The 23,037-nt window shown below is 38.4% G+C and overlaps 1 protein-coding gene across 2 annotated transcripts in view; it reads left to right on the top strand.

The window, feature by feature from the left end:
* The window catches only part of LOC124416490 (protein pinocchio), a 53,233-nt gene extending 31,306 nt beyond the window's left edge, over positions 1-21,927 (top strand). Inside the window, exons 1-5 of one of the 2 annotated variants that reach the window (XM_046897614.1) lie at positions 10,976-11,180; positions 17,531-17,594; positions 19,660-19,791; positions 20,945-21,074; positions 21,572-21,927. In XM_046897614.1, the coding sequence (XP_046753570.1) occupies positions 17,545-17,594; positions 19,660-19,791; positions 20,945-21,074; positions 21,572-21,682 (423 nt within the window). In that variant the 5' untranslated portion in view covers positions 10,976-11,180; positions 17,531-17,544 and the 3' untranslated portion in view covers positions 21,683-21,927. Of the gene's footprint in view, positions 1-10,975; positions 11,181-17,530; positions 17,595-19,659; positions 19,792-20,944; positions 21,075-21,571 lie in introns of those variants that run through there. The other variant, XM_046897613.1, reaches the window with a different exon arrangement.
* The last annotated feature ends 1,110 nt before the right edge of the window (positions 21,928-23,037 follow it).

The following is a 23,037-nucleotide window of genomic DNA, read 5'->3' as shown; positions in this document are numbered from 1 at the left end:
ATTTCATCCATCTTAATCTCGTAGGTCTCTCAATTGCAGTTTCTTCAACCAACGGCAAAATTATCTTTTCTGAAATAGTCTTGAATTCTTTCTCAACAACTGCAGGCGTTTGTTTAATAATTTCACCTGTTCAAAACAGCTCTTATAATCACAATTTATGGTTCTAAGTAACCGTGGCTATAAGTCAGGATGCAGCTACGGTTTGATAAACTTCTTATTCCCACGTCTTTCATTTCACACCAAATTCGAATTCCGGATGCAGAGACCAAAGGTGGAACATCCACCCTATAATGTAGATCAATTCACCGAGGGATGTTAAAAGAAGTCAGGAGCTCCAAGCAGTCGTTAGGATCATTAGCAAAAATAGGAAGCCTCTTGTCCCTCCGCGTCAATTATCTCGGGGTCATCTTGTTGGCACTAGAATTTTGTGAGTCAGACCATTTAGCCGAGCACCTAGAGGTATCGGTATTCAGGGCCATTCTGGACGAAGGAGTTAAGAGTTAAAAAACGAAGCCCCTCTCGTCTCCGCGAGGTGTTTATCCGTCTGTGAACCGGATGAAGCGCGGTTACGTGTTACGCCTGATTTCAAAGACAAACGTACGTACGACAGGTGGTCAAAGCCAACTATCGTTATCTTGCTACTCGGAATACCAACGTAGACGGGGATTCGTGCAATACAGAAGCGTGAAACAGCGATTTCCTTATTTTTTAAACCCGCGATTTGCAAGCCCCATTATAAAACTCGCGTCACATCGATATCACTGTTTACGGTAGACATAAAAGGGAATATAAAGTCACGAGACACTTGTGTGTCTCCTTCTTATCGTGTGACGCCTACGCGTCACGCATTCGAAGTCACATACCATGTACATCGTGCAGGCAGACGACGACATAGGAGGAGGCATCAGACACTCCTGGGCACGTTTAAACCGTAACGTCGTGATCCGTGCAATTACGCTTTTCATCTCGAGGATGAACGTCGAGATACTCGTCATACTATCTCCTACTGTTCGTCAACTTTTTACCATCCGTTGGACCACACGTGATAATCATTTCACCACGAGCAATGGTCGTTAACGTCGTTCTGATTACATTATCGCAAATGTATAACCAGATTCAGATAATTTGAGTATGTGTAAGTAATGTCGGTAATTTACTGTATAAAAAAGGCCCGTTATACAACCTCATTTTCGGCAAGTCAGGTGACTCTGACGGGCAAACATATAATGTCGTCTTGTTACATATTTTTATGTACCTTCAGTGCATGCAGCGTTATATATATATATATATATACATAGGAACATGCAGCGCACGAGATAAAGAATTACGTCGCTAACTGTAAGTAATGATAGTCACCAAAGTCCACATCGTACGGCTCGTCAGCTAATCGCTCAACGTTATTAAATATGAATTTAACGAAACTGTCGTCATGGTTTTTGCCCTCCTTTTAGGTATCATCTTCAAGATAATTTCTACACGATTCGTTTCATTCCCAATCAATTATCAATTAATTAATCCACGGTTAATTTTTTTTCCCAGAGTGCACTTACACGCTGATTTTCATCAAGTGCATCCCATGTATGTATACAATATATATATAGGTATGTACCTATGGATAATTTACGTTATAATCGACCGCAGCAATCCAACGGTCCAATTACGTTGTACTGCGTTCCGGAGTCTAAATAGGAAAATAAGAAGAAGAAGAAGAAGAACCTTAATCGACCAGATCAGCCGCTCCTCGTGCCTGGTACCCACATACATATAAAATAACTGCGGATTGCAGCGTATAACGAGCCTGTTGTAGAGCTTTTGTCGTACCTATTCTGTGCTTCGATATCGCGTAATTGAGTTAATTAATACAACAGCGGTAACGCGGTGTGTTTGATTTCGTTCGTTTTGTTGTGCCTTTAAACCATCGGCGCAGTTGAAAGAGTCTTTCTTTCCCCACGAGTGCAGAAAAATGCCATTTAACCGATATGTACCGGAGAAGAGAAGAAAAAAAATTAAATTATTATAACAATATTACAACGATCTCGTTTTGATGCATCATTATTATAAAGCATCGCGATATCGTCGTTTGTATGTTTAAACGGTCGAAGAAATTCTCTTCGCTTCGCCTTTTTTACTTGAAAGAAAAAAGAAATAAAGAAAGAAAGAAAAAAATAATCGTTTGCCGTAGAAACGGACGACGATATCCACCGCGGAAAATTTTATACCGTGCGGTCTTAATCCGTCCCAGAGATAACTGACTACGTTGATTGGAATCAGGCATACATCGTTGTGTGCTGCTTCTGCTGCTGCTGCTTGCAAACTGTTATACAGGACCTATATCTTCTTCACGTATATAACTTTTCAACGCTACTGATTGTGGGCGTTGTGACGAAGCCGTCACGAGACCTCGACGTCATTCGATGTGTCGTCTAGCTACCTAGTACAGAATCTGCTCGGCTCTCTTTCCTCTCTTTGTCCAAAGCCACTACAATACTTGTCAAAACTGAGATGGATGGGCAGAAATTCACTGACATTATTCGGATTCTTTTACCATGAGATGCAGCGGTTGGGTGGAAAACATTCTACGTCGATCGGAGAAGCCCTTAAACGGCAATCAAGTCGCATCTGGATTGTACCGGTTCTGACCAAACGCGCTTCGCGGTACTTAAGGCACAGCGGATAATTGCTGGCGAAGAATAGTCGCCATATACTCGGCATCTTGGCGCCAGCAATCAATACTATAGCGGTTGTTAACCACCTATCATAGGTACAACAAGGAAATATACGTAATGTACGGACGATGCCGATTGAATGAGGAAAAAAAAAATTCTCATACGGAATTCTTTTTTGAGTCGCGTTGCGTCACTCAAGTTTTTGCGTTTGCTTTAGGCTTGATCGACGATTTTATTTTTACGATACTTTATATCGTACCGATCGGACTTCGTGCTGTTCATTTTCTCTGGACTGATTAAGCGGGTCTGCATGGGGTGCCGGGATAATTGAACTGGCAATGAGAGAAATTAGTATAAACGAACGTTTTAAACCCTCCTTAACCTTTCGACACCCGGTGCAGTCGGACAATCGGTGACCCAGTAATTTCGGAAATGTATCAGACCAAACTAATTGTTACATCATCACTTTATAAATTGGTTTGGTACCGAAGAATCAATAAAGCAATGGGTTGGATTATTATCACATTATTACACGATAAAATATACTGGCTTTTGCAAATCAATGAGGAGGTGACGGAACAGGATGTACAATGTCTCACTCTTAATGTATCATATCGAAAGTTAATTCCCATATTGCGAAAAAAATGCACTTTGCACTTAGTTATACCTTAAAAATTGTTCAGTAATACGTAAATTCCATTTAGTTCTGCAAGATACATGCGTGAATGGGTGTATAATAACAGAAATCATTCTGAGTCACTCAACGATTACCAAACTTGGTTGTTTTTACGAAGCAGAAACGTATTACAAAATATACAAAACGTGCCAATCGTACACGAGTTATTGTACACATACCTACAACAAGTTATGACGTTAAAATAACTAACGCCGATATTCACGCATGCGTACGATCGTTGCATAATGGAAAAGTAACGGCGTGTCGGAAGCGAAATTTGGTTTTGATGTATCGCGTTTTCGAAAAGTTTTCAAACTTTTTGCGTCAAAAATGCAAACGAGACGAAACAGAGACGTCGGTTTGAAATACGGCTCTAAACAGTTCAGATCCTTACACCCGAACACATCTCGACTACTCAGGCACCGGACAAAGTTAACAATAGCCTCTGGGCTATGATCTAACCCGACACTAGATACACCTGTTCTCTATGCGGTATGTACGAAACCCAACAAAGTCTGGCCGTCCGCGTGAATGAATGTTTACCCAGCACTTACGATCCTAACTTTAACCTCTTGATCCCTGTGCATTCGTGTTCTTTTTTCTTATTTTCTTATTTCCGGTCTTATCTTTTGAATACAGTAATTATGACGCAAATCTATTAGGCCTGCAGCTCACGATCACATTAGTACAAATTTTTGATTAACGGAAAATTAATGTGGATATAATAGGGATTTCCATAATAATTGCGTCGTGATAATGAATCGGGATAATTTTTATAACAAAGGTGGCTCACGGTTGAGTAATTTTTAATTTTTATTTAATTTCAGTTGGACTTTCTAATCGCGTCGAGTTTGCAGAGCGGAGAAACGAGCGATAAGAGTCAGGCTTGTGGTTAATAAATATTTCTTTGAAGAAAAGTTCAAATATATAAATATACTATATATACCTCGAGGAAAAGATAAAGAATGCTTCGAAATTTTACTTTTCCTGTTACTTCCATTTTTCGTTGAATTCATATTATTTCAAGAGCTTCAATTCATCTCAACCGTATACACTTTATGCACTCGTCTATTTTTAAACTTATCTACAAAACTATACTCATATTTGATTTTCATCAAGAATTATATCATAAATTTCATAAATATTCAAGAAAATATGGAGCATAACTGTATCCAAAAAAAAAAAAGTGTTACGCTGTGTATAAGCAAAAAAAAAATAACGATTTAGCATCAATAACTCAACTAAATATTAATAAAAAACATCTTTTTTTTTTTTTGCACCTTTTCGTGTATACATATACGTAATTTTAATCAATAATTTCGAGCCTGTAAGGCAGCGTATAATATTTATATGCAGAATATGCATCCTAAAACACATGCTTAATTGAATGACCCCTAAAGCGATACTTACAAGTAACAATTCACAGCCAAGTGCTAAAGCCTCGTTATACGCGTATAACATTGCGCGTATTGAAACAGGTGAGAAAAGTTTTTGTACTTTACAAAAGGCGAACGTACGGTAGATACTATTAGCGTACCTACTCGTACTAGTATACAACTAACTTTGCACATGCAAAAATAATACGTGCTAGCAGCTACGCACGGAGTTAAACTAATATTCGACGAGGATCACGCCTCCGCAGCTGTTACTGGTTATGTGTTTTCCTCGCTGCAGGGGGTATAACAACGCCAGAGTCGGCGTATTTTTTCTCCAAACAAAACTGCCGATACGGGAGGAAAATATTGTTTCTTATATGAATTTATACCCGCGTCTTTATCATTCGGTGTCAAATTATGTCTCTTTAACGGTAAGAACAGCCCAGCATCCAGAGGAAGTATCGAAAGCTCCATCCATCCGTTACAAATCATTCCGATCAAGAGGTTCGTCTTATTCTGTATCTCGATACGAACACACGTGTACAGTTTATAGTCTGAAATGTATATAATACCAATTATGATATATATAAATTGCAAGTATACATTTTTTTAGGTCAAGATCGAAATAGCATCCGTCTCATATTAAACCTATGAAAGATAAATTACACAACGGGGTCAAGTTTTTGGGTCCAATGTGTTATATAAACATCGGCTGGAAGATGTTAAACTCGCCGATGCTGCGGCCTGATTTATCTAATAGATTTTTTATTCTCTACGGAATTTCTAGCAAAAGTGGGGATTGTGATACGTATGCGTTGTGTTTTTTCTTTCTCTTTTACACGGCGTGAAACCCACTTTGACATGTTAATGATTTTATTGCCCGAAAACCGAAAGCTTAAAGGACGGGAGGTGATCGATGATCTTTGGGAAGGTTACAATTCACTGATGCTCCGTAGTTAAAAATCCATTAAATCACACTCGAAGCAATATGACAGAATCTATTTTTGCTCTATTAATCTATTATGCTCTGTTATGCTATATTACACCTACTTACATAATATCGAAATTAATATTAATCCGTGATCCATTTCTGCTGTGATGTGAAAATTTCACGCACGCTCCACTTGACGATAATTCCGCACCTGTGAAAGTTGTATATATATATAGATATAATATCTGAAACGTAGAGAGTAATGAGAAATAATTCCAGACGTAAACAATATGCTATATATTATTAATTTACTGTGTAAATTAATGTTTCTAATATGAATTATATAAATGCGAAAAAAGTATGAGTGTAAAATACTCGCCAAAATTTTAGTACCATGTCGTGAAAATTAAGCCTACACGCTTAATTGAAGTACCAAGAAACTATAGAAGGAAAAAAAATCAGAATTTCAATCTCCGAACACCTGTGCTAATAAGTTTTTTGATGTGTAATTGAGTAAAATCGACAGTCACGATCAAACTCTGTTTGCCCTCGGTTTAAAATCTCGAAAGTTCTTCACTTTTATATGTCAACAATTGCTGCGAGCATGATTGGGAGATTTTTAGAGGACATACCTTCATGGAAGTGTCAAAGTTATTAAATTTACCCATAATGTACACGCTTACGTTAGCAAGTTCATGGTCCAAATTTGTCTTTCATCGATGTCTCATCTTTGGGTTTCGATCAGCAAACGTTGACCATTCGGTGCTTAAACATTCACGTATGTGTGGGTGCATTCGAAATTCCAAATATAGGTAAACGTTGTTCAGCTGCAGCGGAAAAAGATCCGATCATCGTTTGTACGCGAGGGACACAACGCGATAATACCAAATGCAAGTTGTTTACGTCCACGTTGCTATTTGCTCGCTCTCTGTACGCTGCACTAAGTGAATCACATAGGTGTACACAACACGTCTGCATGTTATTATTGCAGTGACTATTAGAAGCTGGGAGATTAATGAATGCACAGATTACGGCATGGCCCAATTTTTGGTAACGGTTTGTCGACAAACAATATGCAATATAAGCTTTTATTACGAAATCGAAGAAATGTTTATTTCATTACGCACTCATCGCGAACGCGTACTTATTTTATACACATACCTAATAGATAATAACTTTACCCCTTGTTGTTCCGATTGCATGAACCGTTACGGTAAACATGATGATTTTTTTTTTCAATTTTTGTTCAATTTTTTTTTACCATGTTATTAATTTCCGTCTTATCATCCGCAAGTGCAGATAATTATTGTAACCCAATTTTTGCGTAAATTTCCACTTTTGTATGTCGGATAAACTTGACTGTCGTAATTATCAACAAAGTATGTGTATATTGAACAAGTCTTACGGACATTTTTAAGCTACATATGTGACACTTTTTTACTTGATTTTTTAACATTTTTCAAAGTTCTTGCTGTAACCTTATCTCAAATCTCGCTGTTCCGTTATCTTAATCTATTTCTGGATTATCGCTATTTGTTGTAACAGGTTGTTTGGTTTTCATTGAAGAAAACGGAAAAGCGAAAACCTCAAGACCGACTCAAGTATTTTAACTCCCGGATGACAGCGGTTGCTATATCTTTCCATGTTCAAATCGTGTCGCAAACACTTCAGATACCTATACCACTTGCTGTTTATATAGCAATAATTTTTACTGAATTATTACAATTATACAAAGCGACTGAGATGAGCAATTGCCCATTCTGCTGTAATTGCTAAAAAGCACAGAGTCTTTCTCAATAGATGGTGGCTTGTGGAAGGCATTAGAAACCCGGAAAACAGATCCTGGTAATTTCACTATTAATAGTCTTAATAATGAGTGGTAAGTCAGCTCTCGGTGTAATACTCGAGAAATTCACTCGATGTAACTCGGTACGTACGTTGCATCGCTTTTATTTCTGTACACTTTATAATCATCAGTAACTATTATGACGTTATAAATTGCGGCCAGACTAGAATTTTTATAAATCAAATACTGAAGCTTAATCGAATGCAGAATCTAATTTCCTTCCAATTTCTTGAACGGGATTTGGACAAGTAAGAACCTGAAAATACCATTGATTCGATGTACATAACGGTATTTGAAAAGAATTTCATTGGTATGCACGTTTATTTCTGGTAATCATCAAGGTGAATCTTACTTTTCTGAACGATAACCGAGTAAATTTTAGTGGGAATAAAAAGGAGAAAAGGTTGTGTGTACGTAGGTACTTATAGGTATAAGAAAGTGGCACGTGTCAGGAATAGAATCGCTCGCGAAGGCCTTCGCGGGGTGCTTTTATCGTCCTCGTGGAATTCCAATAACACTCCCTTGATATCTCATCCCTTTTCTATATATATATACACTTTGCACACTCCATCGAAACGATCCCAAACAAGGGAGAGAATCGCCGACTCACGAGGCAACCTTTCAGTCGTGTTTTCAACCTTGTGCCAGTGCACGAGGAAAACGCCAACCGATCGTGAGAGTAACCTTGCCTCGTTTATCATATTACATATTATAACGTACGATCAAAATATTTTCCATCCGCCGATCGTGGGTATAATACTGGAAACGGGGAAAAAAATTTTGCAAAAACTTCACGTGTTTATGTGTCTATAAATTTACAATATACATGAGCGATTTCAAATTCTTAAAAAACCTTTGAATATTCATTGTAAGCATATGTCAAACCTGACCCGACAACCTCGTTCTCGAAATTTCCGTGACGGTTTAGATGATTTGTGAACACAAATTACACACGCTGCATTCACGGAATCAATTGCGAGAGTGAATACATGCATGAATTCACATCTTCATTGACCCGACTTCATTTATGCTGTGTATGTAGGCGCAAGAATTGATATCAAAAACAAACGCTCTGCCAGTTTATGTATACACATTACGATCGTTATGTACAGGAAGGACATACATTCATGTATTTGTAATATGCAATGTGATTCACATCGGTAGAAATAATTTTTGCAGGCCTGTTTTATCCAGTTCTAACCGCTGTTGATTGCCAAATATCAATTTCGATAAGGGAACCCAATTAGAAATATTATCATACGAAACTTCGCGCTTCGTGCTACAAAGTTGAGAAATACATTAAATATACAAACCGCTACTTACACATTAATTCGCGAGGCTGGTTTATTGGAGTGAAAAATGAAACGCATTTGCTATAACAAAGATGGAACACTCGAAACACCTTTGCTCCTTATTCGTATGAATATATGATACGTTATAATAATCCCAGTCGAAAAACTCTTATAACTCATAACTCGAGAAACGAGTATTTCGCAGCACGAACTTCACACGTGGTGATATTGCCAAGTTTTTGACCCCGTGCTATGGACCGACGAATCTCAAAGATCAAATATGTATTTAATCCGTACGTTTGACCCGCCTCGGTTTAACAAGAATTCGCACTTCTATACGCGAAGCGACTCCTCATGAATGTAAACCTCATCTTATTTGCTTGAAAAATACTAAATTTGCTGATAATAGTCGGAATAACCGCACGACAAAATGGCGGATATCCAGGGGTGATAGGAACAAAAAAATGTACCAGTTACTGACACGTTTTATTAGACCCAATTATTGAAGCTCCTATTTTCTAAAATTATAAGTTAAAGAGACAAATTGTTGTGAGAGATAGACACTAGAAATTTATTTTTTGGCAACTTAAAACCTGTGGATCAAACAGATACAGCCAAAAAAATTCAATAACTGGGACACTCGCCTATACCTTATCCCTCCTTAAGGAGGTAGACAAGCCGAGAACACTTAGAATTGACGCGAGTCACCTAACGGCTTTATCCAAATGCCGAAACTCGCACGGATTAATAATCCACAAATGTTGGCTCAAGTTGCCAGCGTTTGTTTTATGCCGAGTAGCGTATCGCATCAGCGATATGCGAATCTCGAGGAGGAAAGTCTGCAGATTATGATCTATCGACAGATTCTGTCACTGATAACTAATTCCGACAGATTGGGTCAATAATTTGCTTGTAATGAATGGCAATATAAGCATAGCACGGATTAAAGTTGCTGCATGCGCCAGCTTTCGAGGGTGTAAAAAAGAAGCTCGTTAATCCAGTGCGAAAGCTTAATAAACACTGTGGGCCGTATTGTTTTATTATTTACAACTTTCTCAGAGTGCTGCTTGACAGAACGTTTGAAAATTGGACAACATTATTGAGACAGAGAAAACGGCGGGAAAACACTTGATGTCTTGCCAATGTAATCAATCGTGTTTTTTTATTCAAACAACAAATGTCAGGTATTGGAATCGTCACATGTAGAGGTATGTAGGTATATGGACGCGATGCGTCGTACACGCAACTGCACAGCATTTAAATGAATAATCCAACGATTCCGCGAGATAAATTATTGAAGGTGTTAAATACGAGTCCTTGTAAGCGCAGATCCTTGCCATTCCTGGAAGCGTTACATGAACATTACGCAACCGATTCACCAACGCTGAATCATTTTCGTCCACCTTGTTGGGAATTTGCAGTGCACTACTACCTGCTGCGCTTATAATCGTCTATGCAAGTAGCAGCTTTGCTCGATCTCCTCGAAGTTAAGCCGATTTACATAAGAATTGGACAAAATTATCGTAACTTTCATGATTTCCTTCGAATCTGCGATAAAAAACAAATCTTAGTACTTATTAAGTATGCGTATATTATACATACTTACAGCGTAGACCGAAATTCGTATTATTTATACACAGCGCATAAAATTCCCTCGTAATTGTTATCGCGGTTGAAATCAAAGAGTGCATCAACATCAAAGCGGTTGAAGGTTTTACGCAGAATTTCAAATTTCAAATGTTCGAAAACAAGGAACGATCGCAACGGTCGTCGAGCCGCAATGGCGCGTCGCGTCTGGCTCAAACCGCCACCGTTCGAATTATATCCCCTTGAAAGTGTAAATAAATAACAGACGAATGCCCGCGAACCAATGACTCGTCGGTTGGTTGAGACGCACACGCGCCTAACGCGCGTCTCAATGTACAAGAGAGAGAGAGAGAGAGAGAGAAGAGAGAGAGAGAGAGAGAGAGAGAGAGAGAGAGAGAGAGAGGGAGAGAGAGAGAGAGAAAGATGCGACGTCGATGTGGGCGTCGAGCCTCGAAGTCAGGGATCGGTGAATCCCTCGACGGTGCCGCCATCTGGGCGCAGGGTTATTTAACTGACGCGCCTGGCGGCGAAGCGCCAGTTCAGCTCGAGATTTCAGCTTTGAATCGTCGATTCGACAAGCTACTTTCGCTCCCGAGCGCAAGCCAAGCCAAAATTAACGGTAAAACAAACGTTAAAAACACACCCAAAACAGAAAGAAGACAGATAAACATCTGAATAAATAAATAAACAAATAAAGAAACGATATTTTCGTTTTTCGACAACTGTAAACGGTCACATTACTCAGTGTTCGCGTTTACTGTCAGTGCATTTTCAGTGACAACTTCGTTTTCGAGGATTACTTCGATGTAAGTTGTACAAAAAAAAAAAAAAAAAAAAAAATTGTTTTTTTCATCAATGTTTTATACTTCATATTATCTAACGTATTTTTTATGAAATTTTACGAACCGTCGGCGTTGTTACATCGCGATTTGATATCAATGAAAATTAGATACGTACGCGGATTTCAAAAGCAGACTTTGACGCACGACCAGACGCAATGCGTGCGTTTCCTTTGACGTCAAGAAAATCAATAGCTACTTTGCTTTTGGTGGTTAAATTTCGCAACGTGCATGAATATCCGTTAGCGTGAAAACACGCTCGTATTTCGCAGAGGCATAGTTAATAAACTCGTCTTTTTTAACTCGCGCTTGTTATACATATCTATACATAATTAATTCAACAATTTTCCGCGTCAAATTAACGACAATTTTTCAAATTATCCCGCGCTTTCGAACGAATGTAGCTATATATATGCATATGTCACACTGCAGGAACAAGACCGAATTCGCGCGGTAAAAATTGTTCAGCCGATTTATTGCGGTCTGTGTTTTATTCCTCACTTCACTTCGCTCGCTGGTATAATAATCGATAAATTCGACGAGGCGGGCCTTCCGTATCACAACACAAACAGTGAAGCATGGTCGTGCAGGCGGAACACTCACGAAGAGATCAATACTTCGGGTAGCTAGTTGCCGGCCATACGATACCGATATTCGATGTCGTTATACGGCTCAAAACCCGATCTACGTACGATTCTCGTGTCTGACGTTCTACGTATCAGTTTCATTCGTCACGCGACTAAACACGCGCAATTTCAACGAATTCGAAGTTAGTAGCGTTAACGTAACTAAACATTGGCGAAAAAATCACTACTTTGCTATTTTAGAATAACTATAGAAATTGACTATTCAAATTCTGAGTTTCTTTTGTTTTTTTTTGTTTTTTTTTTAATTAGTTTACTCAATTTCCGAAACAATCTTAAAGTTACAAAACAATTAATCGTAAGTTAATAACTTCAGTTTCAGGCAATTAGTATCGCGACAATTGTAACCTGAATGATTTTCACTTATAGTTTCGGGTTTCAAAAAAGTATTGGGGAAAAAAGTCCAAATGCAAATCGATATCCACATGTTAACTTCGGTATTATTATTATTATTATTATTTTGTTAGTCCAGCAGAATGACTGAGTCCAATCACCACTTCTAAAAATCGATATTCGATACTCGTAATTGTAGGGAAAATCTGGGCGATAGGAAAGTCACAAATTTTATCTCGGTCGCCTGTTCTTCGCAATTAGCTGGCAGTTAAGATAATATAACTGATTGCCGAGAAAGTCGATACGCGTTATAGTTTGAAACTTTGAACATGAAACTTATTAGAGGCCATTCACGCGAGATAATCGAGTTTGTATAATATATAATGAAACTAGAGAAACATCGAGTTTCGAAACGCTATATAATCACCGTTTTTTTCCTTTTCTACTAGTTCCACGTCGATATAGAAGCACAGAATTTAATATTTCCTTTTCTCAAGTTACCGAGAAGATACGAATTTCATATCTATCGAATTGTCCGACCAAATTTCTTTTTTCTCATTCTTTGTTTTTATTCATGTTTTTACAAACCGCTTGCACGCGCCGTGCCCGCTCAAACACACGCGTACATCACGCGCCATATATTAAAACGTCTTATCGCAAACTTTGAACGTCATTTAATCTTCCCACTGACAAGCGATAATACAATTACTGTAAAAAGCTCTCGGTTGTTAAACGTAAAATTGACTGATTTTAACCAGTTTCACGCAGTAATAAAGACGCTCTAAAAACGCTCCGGCGAGACACATCGATCCGAACAATTTTCGCTCTCTTTTTTCGTTTACCCTCTCTTAATCAAATCCCTTTAAACAGAAACACGCGAGAATCTCTCTCCTCATCGAGAGACAGAGATCAGTCTCGTCTCGTGTCGTCCGGTCCAACCGCCTGCAGCCGACAATCAATATCTGCTCGTTGCAACTTCGAATCGCCGGCTAAAGGTAGAGCGGATCGTTGACCTGGATGCACCGGGATTCTTAGAGCGCCGGGTCTTCGCCCCAGTTTTACGACCCCTTTGGGGTAGTTAACAACTTGCAGCCTCCGTACACACTCCGGTGAATAACCCGGCGATGGGTGCTGCACGAATAGGTCGGTAAAGCAGAGCTCTGCTGCCTGCCGTGGCTGCATCAGCGGTGAAATGGGAGAGATGATCGTAAAATATAGAGGTCTGATTCTTTTTGATTACGATGATACGGGTAATCGTTTCAGTTGATGAATTTATACGTATACTTGACGATAATTACAAAATCATCACGATAGATCGCTGGTTGGGTATGACTTTGCAGAAACGGTTGAACTGCCTTGAAATACTCTTGAAGGTAATTCGAGTGATTTGATGATCGCGCGCATTTTTTTCTTTTGCTTAACTTTTTTTTGTATAATATATGATATGTATACATACATTATACCTATAATCGTACTTCCGAATATACTGTAACCTTAACTGCTGACTACATTGGTCAATTAACGGTTGCTGAGTCATTTGAGATACGTATTCCATTAATGAGTCCGTTGAAAGATCGATATTCGAGGAAAATACGGTTGATCGAATTTCCCATCTTTTGCGTACCATGTGTGACATGTACCTTTGCTTTTACGCCGCAACGCGTTATTTTTTTTTTCCCCCATCCACCTCGACTCTAGACTTATAGAAAAGTTTGACCATGCTGGCTGCTGCACTGCATATGTAGGTATAAACTTAAGCCTCTCAACGATCGTCGGTTGTAAAACCTCGTGCAATCGTTATCGAATTATTATACATTTTCCTCCAGTGATCCTTGTTCCGATTCCGTCGAGGTGAAACCGCGATCGAGTTGCTTAATCAGCGTAACCAAACACACGCGTTGGGCAATCTCGTATACGTATATAACACATACGAGGATACGAATATCGATGTTTACCACCGTGCTCTCGTAATTTTCACATTTTTCCTCCTTCTCCCCTTTATCTTGTTTCTCGTCCGGTGTTTTGACTCCGTTTTTTCCGCTAGTTCGACAGCGCGGACTTTGTCTACTTGTATCATATGTGTACACACGTGAGACATCAATTCAGAGACGATTAGTTTTTCACTTGGCAACGCTGATTCAGACTGCAGTGCCACCACCGTGCTACTGGCTGAAATCTGCGTTACCAACGTAATCGACTGGGCTGAAAAACTAGCCATCACTGAATTAGTATCCACGTGTGTACAATACATAGGCACCGCACTAACCGCGCTTTTGTCATCCATCAACAGCGTTTCCTGTGGCTCGCCCCTTCCGCTTTGCACCCTCCGTCTCGCGCCGTTTACTTCTATTTTCTTCTGTTTTTTTTTCTTTTTTTTTTTTAATTCCTTTTATACACCGAGTTTGTTAACGATTCATGCCGGTCCTTATCCACTCTGGAAACGCTGCACGAAAATAGACGTGCTCACGCGTCCTTCGTCACTGTGTTTCTCCGTCATTGACTCTGCCACGATTTTACTGCCGGCTGCAGAGTGCGTAAGAAATACATACGCATGTCGTCCAACAACCCGCGTATATTGCGTAACTTGATCGCACGTCACACTCGCAGCTTGAGAGAGTAGCAACCTGAAACTGTCGCTATTTATAAGATACATCGTTTTAATTTTGGATCGCTATTATCTGCAGTTTTTCGAAAATGAAATATTGACGATAGAATCGTTTACTGATGGAACGTATGCGTTAATAATTAAACGACGACTCGGCTTTCACGTCTTGATTTCTTTTTCACGGTCAGAATTAAAATCTGTTGTAAGTTTGAAACGTGTTGTTTAAACGGAAACTCAACGCGTGTAAAAAAAGAGACAAAAAAAAAAAAGGGACAGAGAAAGAGAAAGAAGTAAATCGGTACTTTGATCTTTTCTCGAAGCGGTCGAGCGTTGACTTCTTCATTGCCGATGCAACTGCGCAGAGAGTTTCGAAAATAAATGAAACTGGGTTGCTCCGCAGGCTTTGCTGACCCACATTTGTACGAAGGCTGTTCAAGATGCAAGCACTTCTGATTACGCTATGGAGCAAGCAATGTATAATGTACACGTTGTATATACATTTGTTTGAATTTTAGTCATCTACTATTATGTACAGTTACACCCATCGAAATTACGTGTATTATATATACACGTAATATCTCCTGTTCCGTGTGAACACTTGAGAAAGAGATAGATAAGATTTGATTCAAACACCCTAATTGGTTGTTAGCAAAGTACATACGGGCCGCAGTTTTTTCCTTAATTAATATCGCCACGACGATGACGCGTGATGTATAATCTTGAGGGATTGTAGGCGGAATTTATTACAATTTTGTATAATGTATATGGGCATCTTAACATGTATGATCGAAAAGATTTGAACACTTTACTTTCACCTCAGTGGTGTTTATACTCATTGCGTGCGGCCTACATATGAGTAAACCTGAATGCATAAGGTAGGTAGATACACGGAGGGCGTGCAGTACGATTGAAACTTGGAAACTTAACTTTGCCTGACGCGATAATATTTTCGAGTTAAACCGTCAATCAACGCAGTTCTCAGACACGCGTTATTCGTCATTATTGACGGAATATTAGTAGAATTTTTGTAAATCATTGAAGATCGAATTAAATGCATTCCTGCGACGAGAGACGCCTGATACCCAACAATATTCTCGGCTTGCTTTTAACCTGCGCCTTCAGCACGCACGAAAGGAATTTATTATACTTATATACCTATTACACCTACCTCTGCATAGAGTGATAAGAATCCGCAAGTTACCGGATGCAAGCTTCTCCCTTTCCCTTGCAAACAACGCACGCGTTAAGTGCGCCTTCGTAATCTGTTATACGTATTGAGTTTTTCGACGGACAGTTATATGCCGTTAAAATCGATTAAATTTTTCAATTTATCATTACTGCACCCGCCGTATACACAATGCGAAACCCAAAGCCTGGGCAAAAAAGATGAAGGTTAACCGCTGCGAGAAACTGATAAAAAAAAAAAAAAAAAATTTGCGGCTACGGTCATAAGCGATCGAAACTAATTATTTTTCATTCCTTTGTTACTCTTTGATCGAGTTTATTTCTCACTTCTTGCATCCATCTTGAAAATACAGTGATAATTTACAAACATATAATACGTGTGTAAGAATTTCCAAGTATCGTCGAACCGTAGGATGAGCTGGTGCAAGTTTCGCTAATTCTTGTTAACAAATTTGCCACTTCACTGAGTAAAAGCAGCGTAGTAGTGAATATATAAATATACAGGTATGTATACTTCGCGACCTATTCAACAGGTTGACCTCATTCTTTTACCGCGGATCTGCAGAGCCCTGAAACACGATGAGGAGTGCGGTTTATTGATTGCCCTGGTTTGCTAATTGATAAAAAAAAATCAAAAAATAAAAAATAATGGTGCATTTACGAACATGATAACTAATCTTTAACGCACTTCGAGAAATGTGTAACTGGGTTAAAACAGATAATTGATTCGAGTCTTTGGAGAATCCATGATGTCTGTTTCGAGCGGCCTACATACATGCACATATCTTTTACATAACTATTCAATTCTATTTATATTACGAGAACAGAATTTTCCTTTTCAACAACCGGGTGACCACGTTATGCGAGGAAAAAAATTGGCGCGGAAACCACCGCGTCATTTATTCTTAAATTTAAAAGTAAAAAATAATAACGGTAACAATTGGAGTAACGTTTTTTACCATCGATTCGGAACCGAAAATTCCACTCGAGTCTGAGGTTTCGCCGTTACCTTGTCATCGACACTCGGTTTAACCGTTACTTTAATGTTCTATGCTATAATTATTCGCCGAACTGCGTTATAGTTGGTGAATAGATGTCGGCATTAGGTGACCAACCGAATGCCTGCGGCAATAAACGCATCGATTTTTATATCGGATGTAAAAAATGTTTAATGTGCATACCCAGAATGTCATCCGGTTCGATTGTTCAGGCTACATCCTTGACTGTTGAGTAAACCTGGTCACATGCACGTTGTGTTGAAATTCAATTCCTCTTTATAACGCTCTACGAGCTTTCTACTAGAGAAAGTATCGTATATGTACAGACTCTGCGTCGCAGTTTGTTTTGTGCATGTAACTAATGTATAAATGACGAAAGATTAATGACGAAGCGAGAACTGCAGCATTTAACCTTTCCATTTTTTTTATGCACCGATCCTTGCCCGATTTCATCGCTACAACGATATTAATAGTAATAATAATTATTATTATTACAATATTTGATTTCCTTTCTGCACCGAAACTTATCGAAAAATTTTCTTTCTGTTTCAGTATCTAAATCCAAGATGTCCATCACTTCAGTTCAGACTGCCCCCGAAAGTCTTTCCCGCCATGGGTAAGTGTCAATAAATTAAAATAAATAATAATAATAATAATAAAATAATAAACAATGAACGGTCGGTGAGTCCTCTCTGGATTCTTGGATGACTCATACGTAATAAGCCAAACCACTCGTTATCCGAGCAACGTGTCTTTTCTAATCACTCATAGGTGTAGATATTCAAAAAACACACTCATACATAATCGCTAAATAAGCTTCGCCAACATTTTTCTATTTGCTCACTCTCCGGTCAATTCCTCTCGTGTTTTAAGTTGACTTATTGTGGCACGCTTTGAGATAGATTGCAGAGATGATACATCGACTGCTCAAATAAATATGATATCATTCGGATATGACTGTATTTACAGCCGAATAATGTAATAATGAAATTTCGTGGAAACGTATGGTTGAGAATTAACGTAAGACATAAGATTAGCTTAAGGCGAAACGATTGTTACACTGTTACTATAGATACGCAAAAAAATTCTTCTGATCGTACATAGAATTATGTACCAGGAAAACCACGATTCATAAGCCATAATAATTCGAATCAATCGAATGCTTGAGCGCCACGCCCCGTGATAAAATATATTTATACGAGGTTGTAGGTATACGCGGTGTATAGACAAATTTCAGACTCAAGAGTCACTGAACGGTTACACTGAATTCGGTTTCCATAAACCGTTAAAGTTTCATTTTTCGAAATCGTTATTTAATTTTTATCTGTAATTCGTCTTTTGTTTTGATACAAATTTCGACGCCTTAATCAGTATCGAGTGAATGATAATGGAATATAATGTATAGTTTTCCAATTCGTTCCCTATAATACTTGCGTAAATAATTTTCAATAACTCCAATTTGCTATAACGACGTTGCGTATTGTTATTATAAATATGATGTTCAATTGAAAGTAGCGAGTTTCAATGCAGCTGCAATCTCGCGTAATTTTACGCTGACGGTGTACAGTAGAATCGATGCTACCTTTTATTTTACGTAACGTAATTCGCGTGCGTGTGTGCAGATACAGTGTAACCTTGAATTATGGCGCTGTAACAGAGTGACGAGATGAAACTCGTGATTCTTCGAACCTAACTCTAATCCATTGTGCAGGTTTCATCTCGACGTTTATTATCATAGGTATACACCTGCCCGCAAATCAAAATCTTTCCTGGTGAATTGGATCTATTATAACCATACACATGATCGCGTTATTGATCGTGATCGAAATGTCGAGGCGAACAAAATATTCACACCGAAAGTTCACTTCGCGGGTATAAATATGTATTAAAATAATTACGTAAGCGGCATACGCGTAATTGTTACATACGTACTTAAACCGGACATATGTTGTGCCGCTACACGTATAGGCCAAAACAGCACGTGTACAAGCATCGTGCCCTTTGTACTTTGTGTGCTGAGAACGCGCCAGGCTCAATTATACATATTAAATTTGGTTAACGGCAATTCTGGAATTGCGTAGGTGATATACACACACGTTACGTCACACGTGCGAGGAAATCCGTTTGTCGGGAAAATTTGCGGACGTAGGTAATAAGAATTTGCCAATTTTTTTTTTTATATTTGACTATCTCTTCCGCTTTAATGCTATACGTGTTTGGATTGTAGCCTATGCGTAAAACAACTAATTTGCAAATATAAATTCGGCACGGTGAATAGATGTAGGAAGGTATATATGGTATAACGTGTATAGAGTGACACGAGATCATAGCGTGTCTGTTTGTAACGACGAAAATAATATTAGCGTCTAGTCTGCCCGTGATATTGGTCCAATTTTGCGTCACGTGACGATCACTCGTCTTGCCACCTCTCTCTTTGGAAGCTGGGAATTTCAGACCCGTGTATAATAGCACAATATCACGCAATCTTGTGTGTTAATGGCAACTGAAGTTCTGAACTATATATTCAAACATGAGACAGGCTAATAAAATGTGCCACTCGTTATTCGACTGATGAATGATGTTTAAACCAACGTCTGAAAAGAATCGTAAATTCATACTAATGTATGTGCAGGTAAAAGAAATTAATAAACTAAAGTGAATTCTCTTTAATTTCGTTACAGAAGCAACATCTCGCTGTCCTGCCACAGTTTGTGCGGTAGCGTCGATGATGGTCTTCAGGGCTCTCATCCGCAATACCAGGACACAATCCTCACCATCGAGGAACTTCGTGCCCAGCTAAACTCCTGCTTTACGTGAGTTTCAATTTATACGTATGTCAAAAGAACCTGAACTTTGAGACGCTAATTGACAATATAGAAAGAAAATTACGAACGAATGAAAATCTTGCCTCATCGCTCGCTAACTTGCGTATTTACTCGACAAAAATTGAAAGAATAAAAAACGATGATACCACTGTTTCGGATAAACCACTATATACTTACTCGTCGCTGACATTATACGTGCAGGTATAGAATATCAAATCCAATCATTGATCGATCTTATTCAGAATTGCATAGTGCCATAGATTCTGGAAGGTTTATTGTATTCTGGTCGTAGCGAGCTGACAATGCGGTAGAGATACGTAACAATATTTTTTCCGTATGATACGTTTATACGTATCAAATAACGGCTGTAGTATCACCTCGTGAATACGTGTAACTGCCTATATAGCAATTATTGTTGAAATTCAATAGACTTATTCGATTGTCGTCGATTCGTGGAAATCGTGTGAAAGGGTCTCAATCGGTGTCGAAGATTGTCGCGTATTATCTCGATATTTGCGTTACGTATAATAACCGATGGCACAGTAGTATAGCGTCGATGCAAACATCGAATATACAACGTATCTCACTGTCAATAGAATCCGGTATAAACCAGAGCATGATAATTTGAACAATTGCACCGATTAGAACCACAAAATGAAAAAAAAAATAAAAAAAAAAATCTAAACTCCATACGACGGGATACAATTGCGGACGCAACGCGCAACAGAGATTTTGCACAAACACATTTATATCTGTATACTCAATATTATACAAATAATCTACGCCTATCGGGGATTTACTCGGAACGTATATTGCATAAAGAGCTCAGACTACATGCCGTGACGTAGTTCGCAAAGTGAATTGATTTTCTATACCATCTATTATAAGTTAATTTAAAACGTCAATCGTGTGTTCGTGGATGTAGGCATTTGTCTGTATATAGATGGATCACGCCACACTAATTCACTCAACATAAATTATACCCTGTGCTGATAATCTGTGACGTACGATTTTCTTACTCCTACGAAAGTATTTTATTTTTCAAGTTAAATACTTATTTGTTTGCTGTTCCCTATGGTCTCGCTTTACCGGCTATGTTGCAAGCAATCTAGCAATATCTTATCTCTTCTTTTTCTTACAGATGCGGAGTATCGTGGAGTGCGGAACACGTTTCCCTCGATTGCAGTGAATGTGGTGGTTACTCGTTGGAACGTCCCTGCCCGTTATGCGACGGACGTTGCCACGCCGTTTGGAAGCGCGACCTCACCATGGTGAGAAACCATACTTTGGTTTTTTTTTTTTTTTTATTTCCTTTGATTTTTACCTATTGCATTTCTTTCGTTTAACCGTACCTACTTGACCTACTCTTGAAGAGAAGTTGGCAATTATTTTGCAGAAAGCTTTTACTCAAGTGTACACTTGTCTATAACGTATAGTGTAACGTAATGTAAAGTCGAGGCGATTCGCAATATAGTTTTGCTCGTGATAACGACGACCGTAAATCATTATTTAACATTAAATGTCGATTTATGTTCTTCCACTTGCGCACTTGGGTTGACGTGTTCGAAGCGTTTGATCGCGGCAGGCAGCACAAACGTGCCAATCTAATTTTTGACATTTTTTTTTTATTCTCTCTTTTTCTACATCACAATTCCACAATTGCCTGTGCGAAAATGAAAGAAAGTCAGAAGTATATATCGTTTCTTATTAGCTACCTTCTCGAATACAGCGCATTATTTATAATAAATCCTTTATTTTTTCGTTACAGTCCCATGCCAGTGGAAAGGCAAGATGGATCGGTGAGTGCGCCCTGAGCTGCGGTCCCTCCCTCGAGGAGTCTTTGGTTCCTGCGTTAGAAAAGCTGCGAGCTACTTCCTGAACGGAAAGTTCCGAGGCGCAGCCCCAACCTTGCACAAGACTTAACCACCACCATCCATAGCGTCACTCATCCACCATCGAGAGCGAATTAAGGACGAATGAATGAGGAGGAATTGATGTTCCACGAGTCGATTCACTCGGTACAATGTCTGTAGAAAAATATAAAACGATGGTCGTCTGTGATTGGCGAGTACCAGCATCGCTCGTTCGTCGTCTGTCGTAATGAAAATTCGACGAAAAACACGAGAAAATGTGTATTATTATTATTATTATTATCATTATTATACATCCATCCTAATCGTATAAAAACATCGTGTTTGGTTCGAATGTATTTAATTTCCGTTTTTTTTCTAATGTGTTATCTCTTTTGTTACGGAACTCTATATAAAACAAAAGCCAAAAGTATAATGTATTTATGATATACATATTAAGACGCGGCAAGTGTATGTACATGGCTATTGAATATACGATCTGTAACTGCGACTTATTTGCTCTAAACGAAGATGATAAAATAGCATTAGAGAACATAATGAATTGAAAATATACGCTACGTATTCCTGCGTGCGTCTATGTATTCGGATCTGCCAGAAACTGTATTTTTACACATTTTGACATCTACAGATTGAAAAAAGAAAAACGTATTAATAATAATATCGCAGTGTCGCAGCGCCGAAAATGTATAATTCAATTGGAAAATGAGAAGTACTTTTTCACCTTACGAAGGACGAGCTTAACAAGAAATAGCAATTGTACATGATCTTGAATAATATAGAATGTGTGACTAAGAAAGTGCAAGAGATATTCCTTTCTCCTTATATCAAACAAAACCAAACCCTGACAGATATACAATATCTTATACCTAGCAATGGGAATGCCAAACGTATTAAAAACTGTCTCCTCCCAGAAGTCTGGTTGTGTTAGAAATATATGTTACGTGGTGACTAGAAAAATAAGAACTTTCACTAGGCTAATCATAATTAATTAGGACCTAAATTTAGATAAATTTCACTGTACTTCGGTTGTAGTGTAGCTCTTTCAAGACCAAAATGAGGGTCTTAATTATGATTTGGAAAATCCTTCGGCCAAAATTTGACGAATGTATATTTATATTCTATATAACCACTCAACTAATCGAGCATCAATGTCTGTATGGGTAGATGAATTTCTTTATTCTCTTTGTATATGTGCGCAGCAATCAATTATGTTAACCTTGAGATAAGGTCACGATTTTCGAAAAACAAAGTTGAAGTCAGAATTAATGTGTATTCGTTTCTGTATGTGAATCCATGCTCATATTTCACCTCCATTAGACTTAAATTATGTTAAGAAAGTTTTCTAAAGTACCTACCTATTGAT

This window comes from Diprion similis, chromosome 2, assembly GCF_021155765.1.
Source record: "Diprion similis isolate iyDipSimi1 chromosome 2, iyDipSimi1.1, whole genome shotgun sequence".
Lineage (NCBI taxonomy): Eukaryota > Metazoa > Arthropoda > Insecta > Hymenoptera > Diprionidae > Diprion > Diprion similis.
The sequence above is the reverse complement of the archived record's forward strand: the minus strand, read 5'-3'. Positions and strand labels throughout refer to the sequence as shown.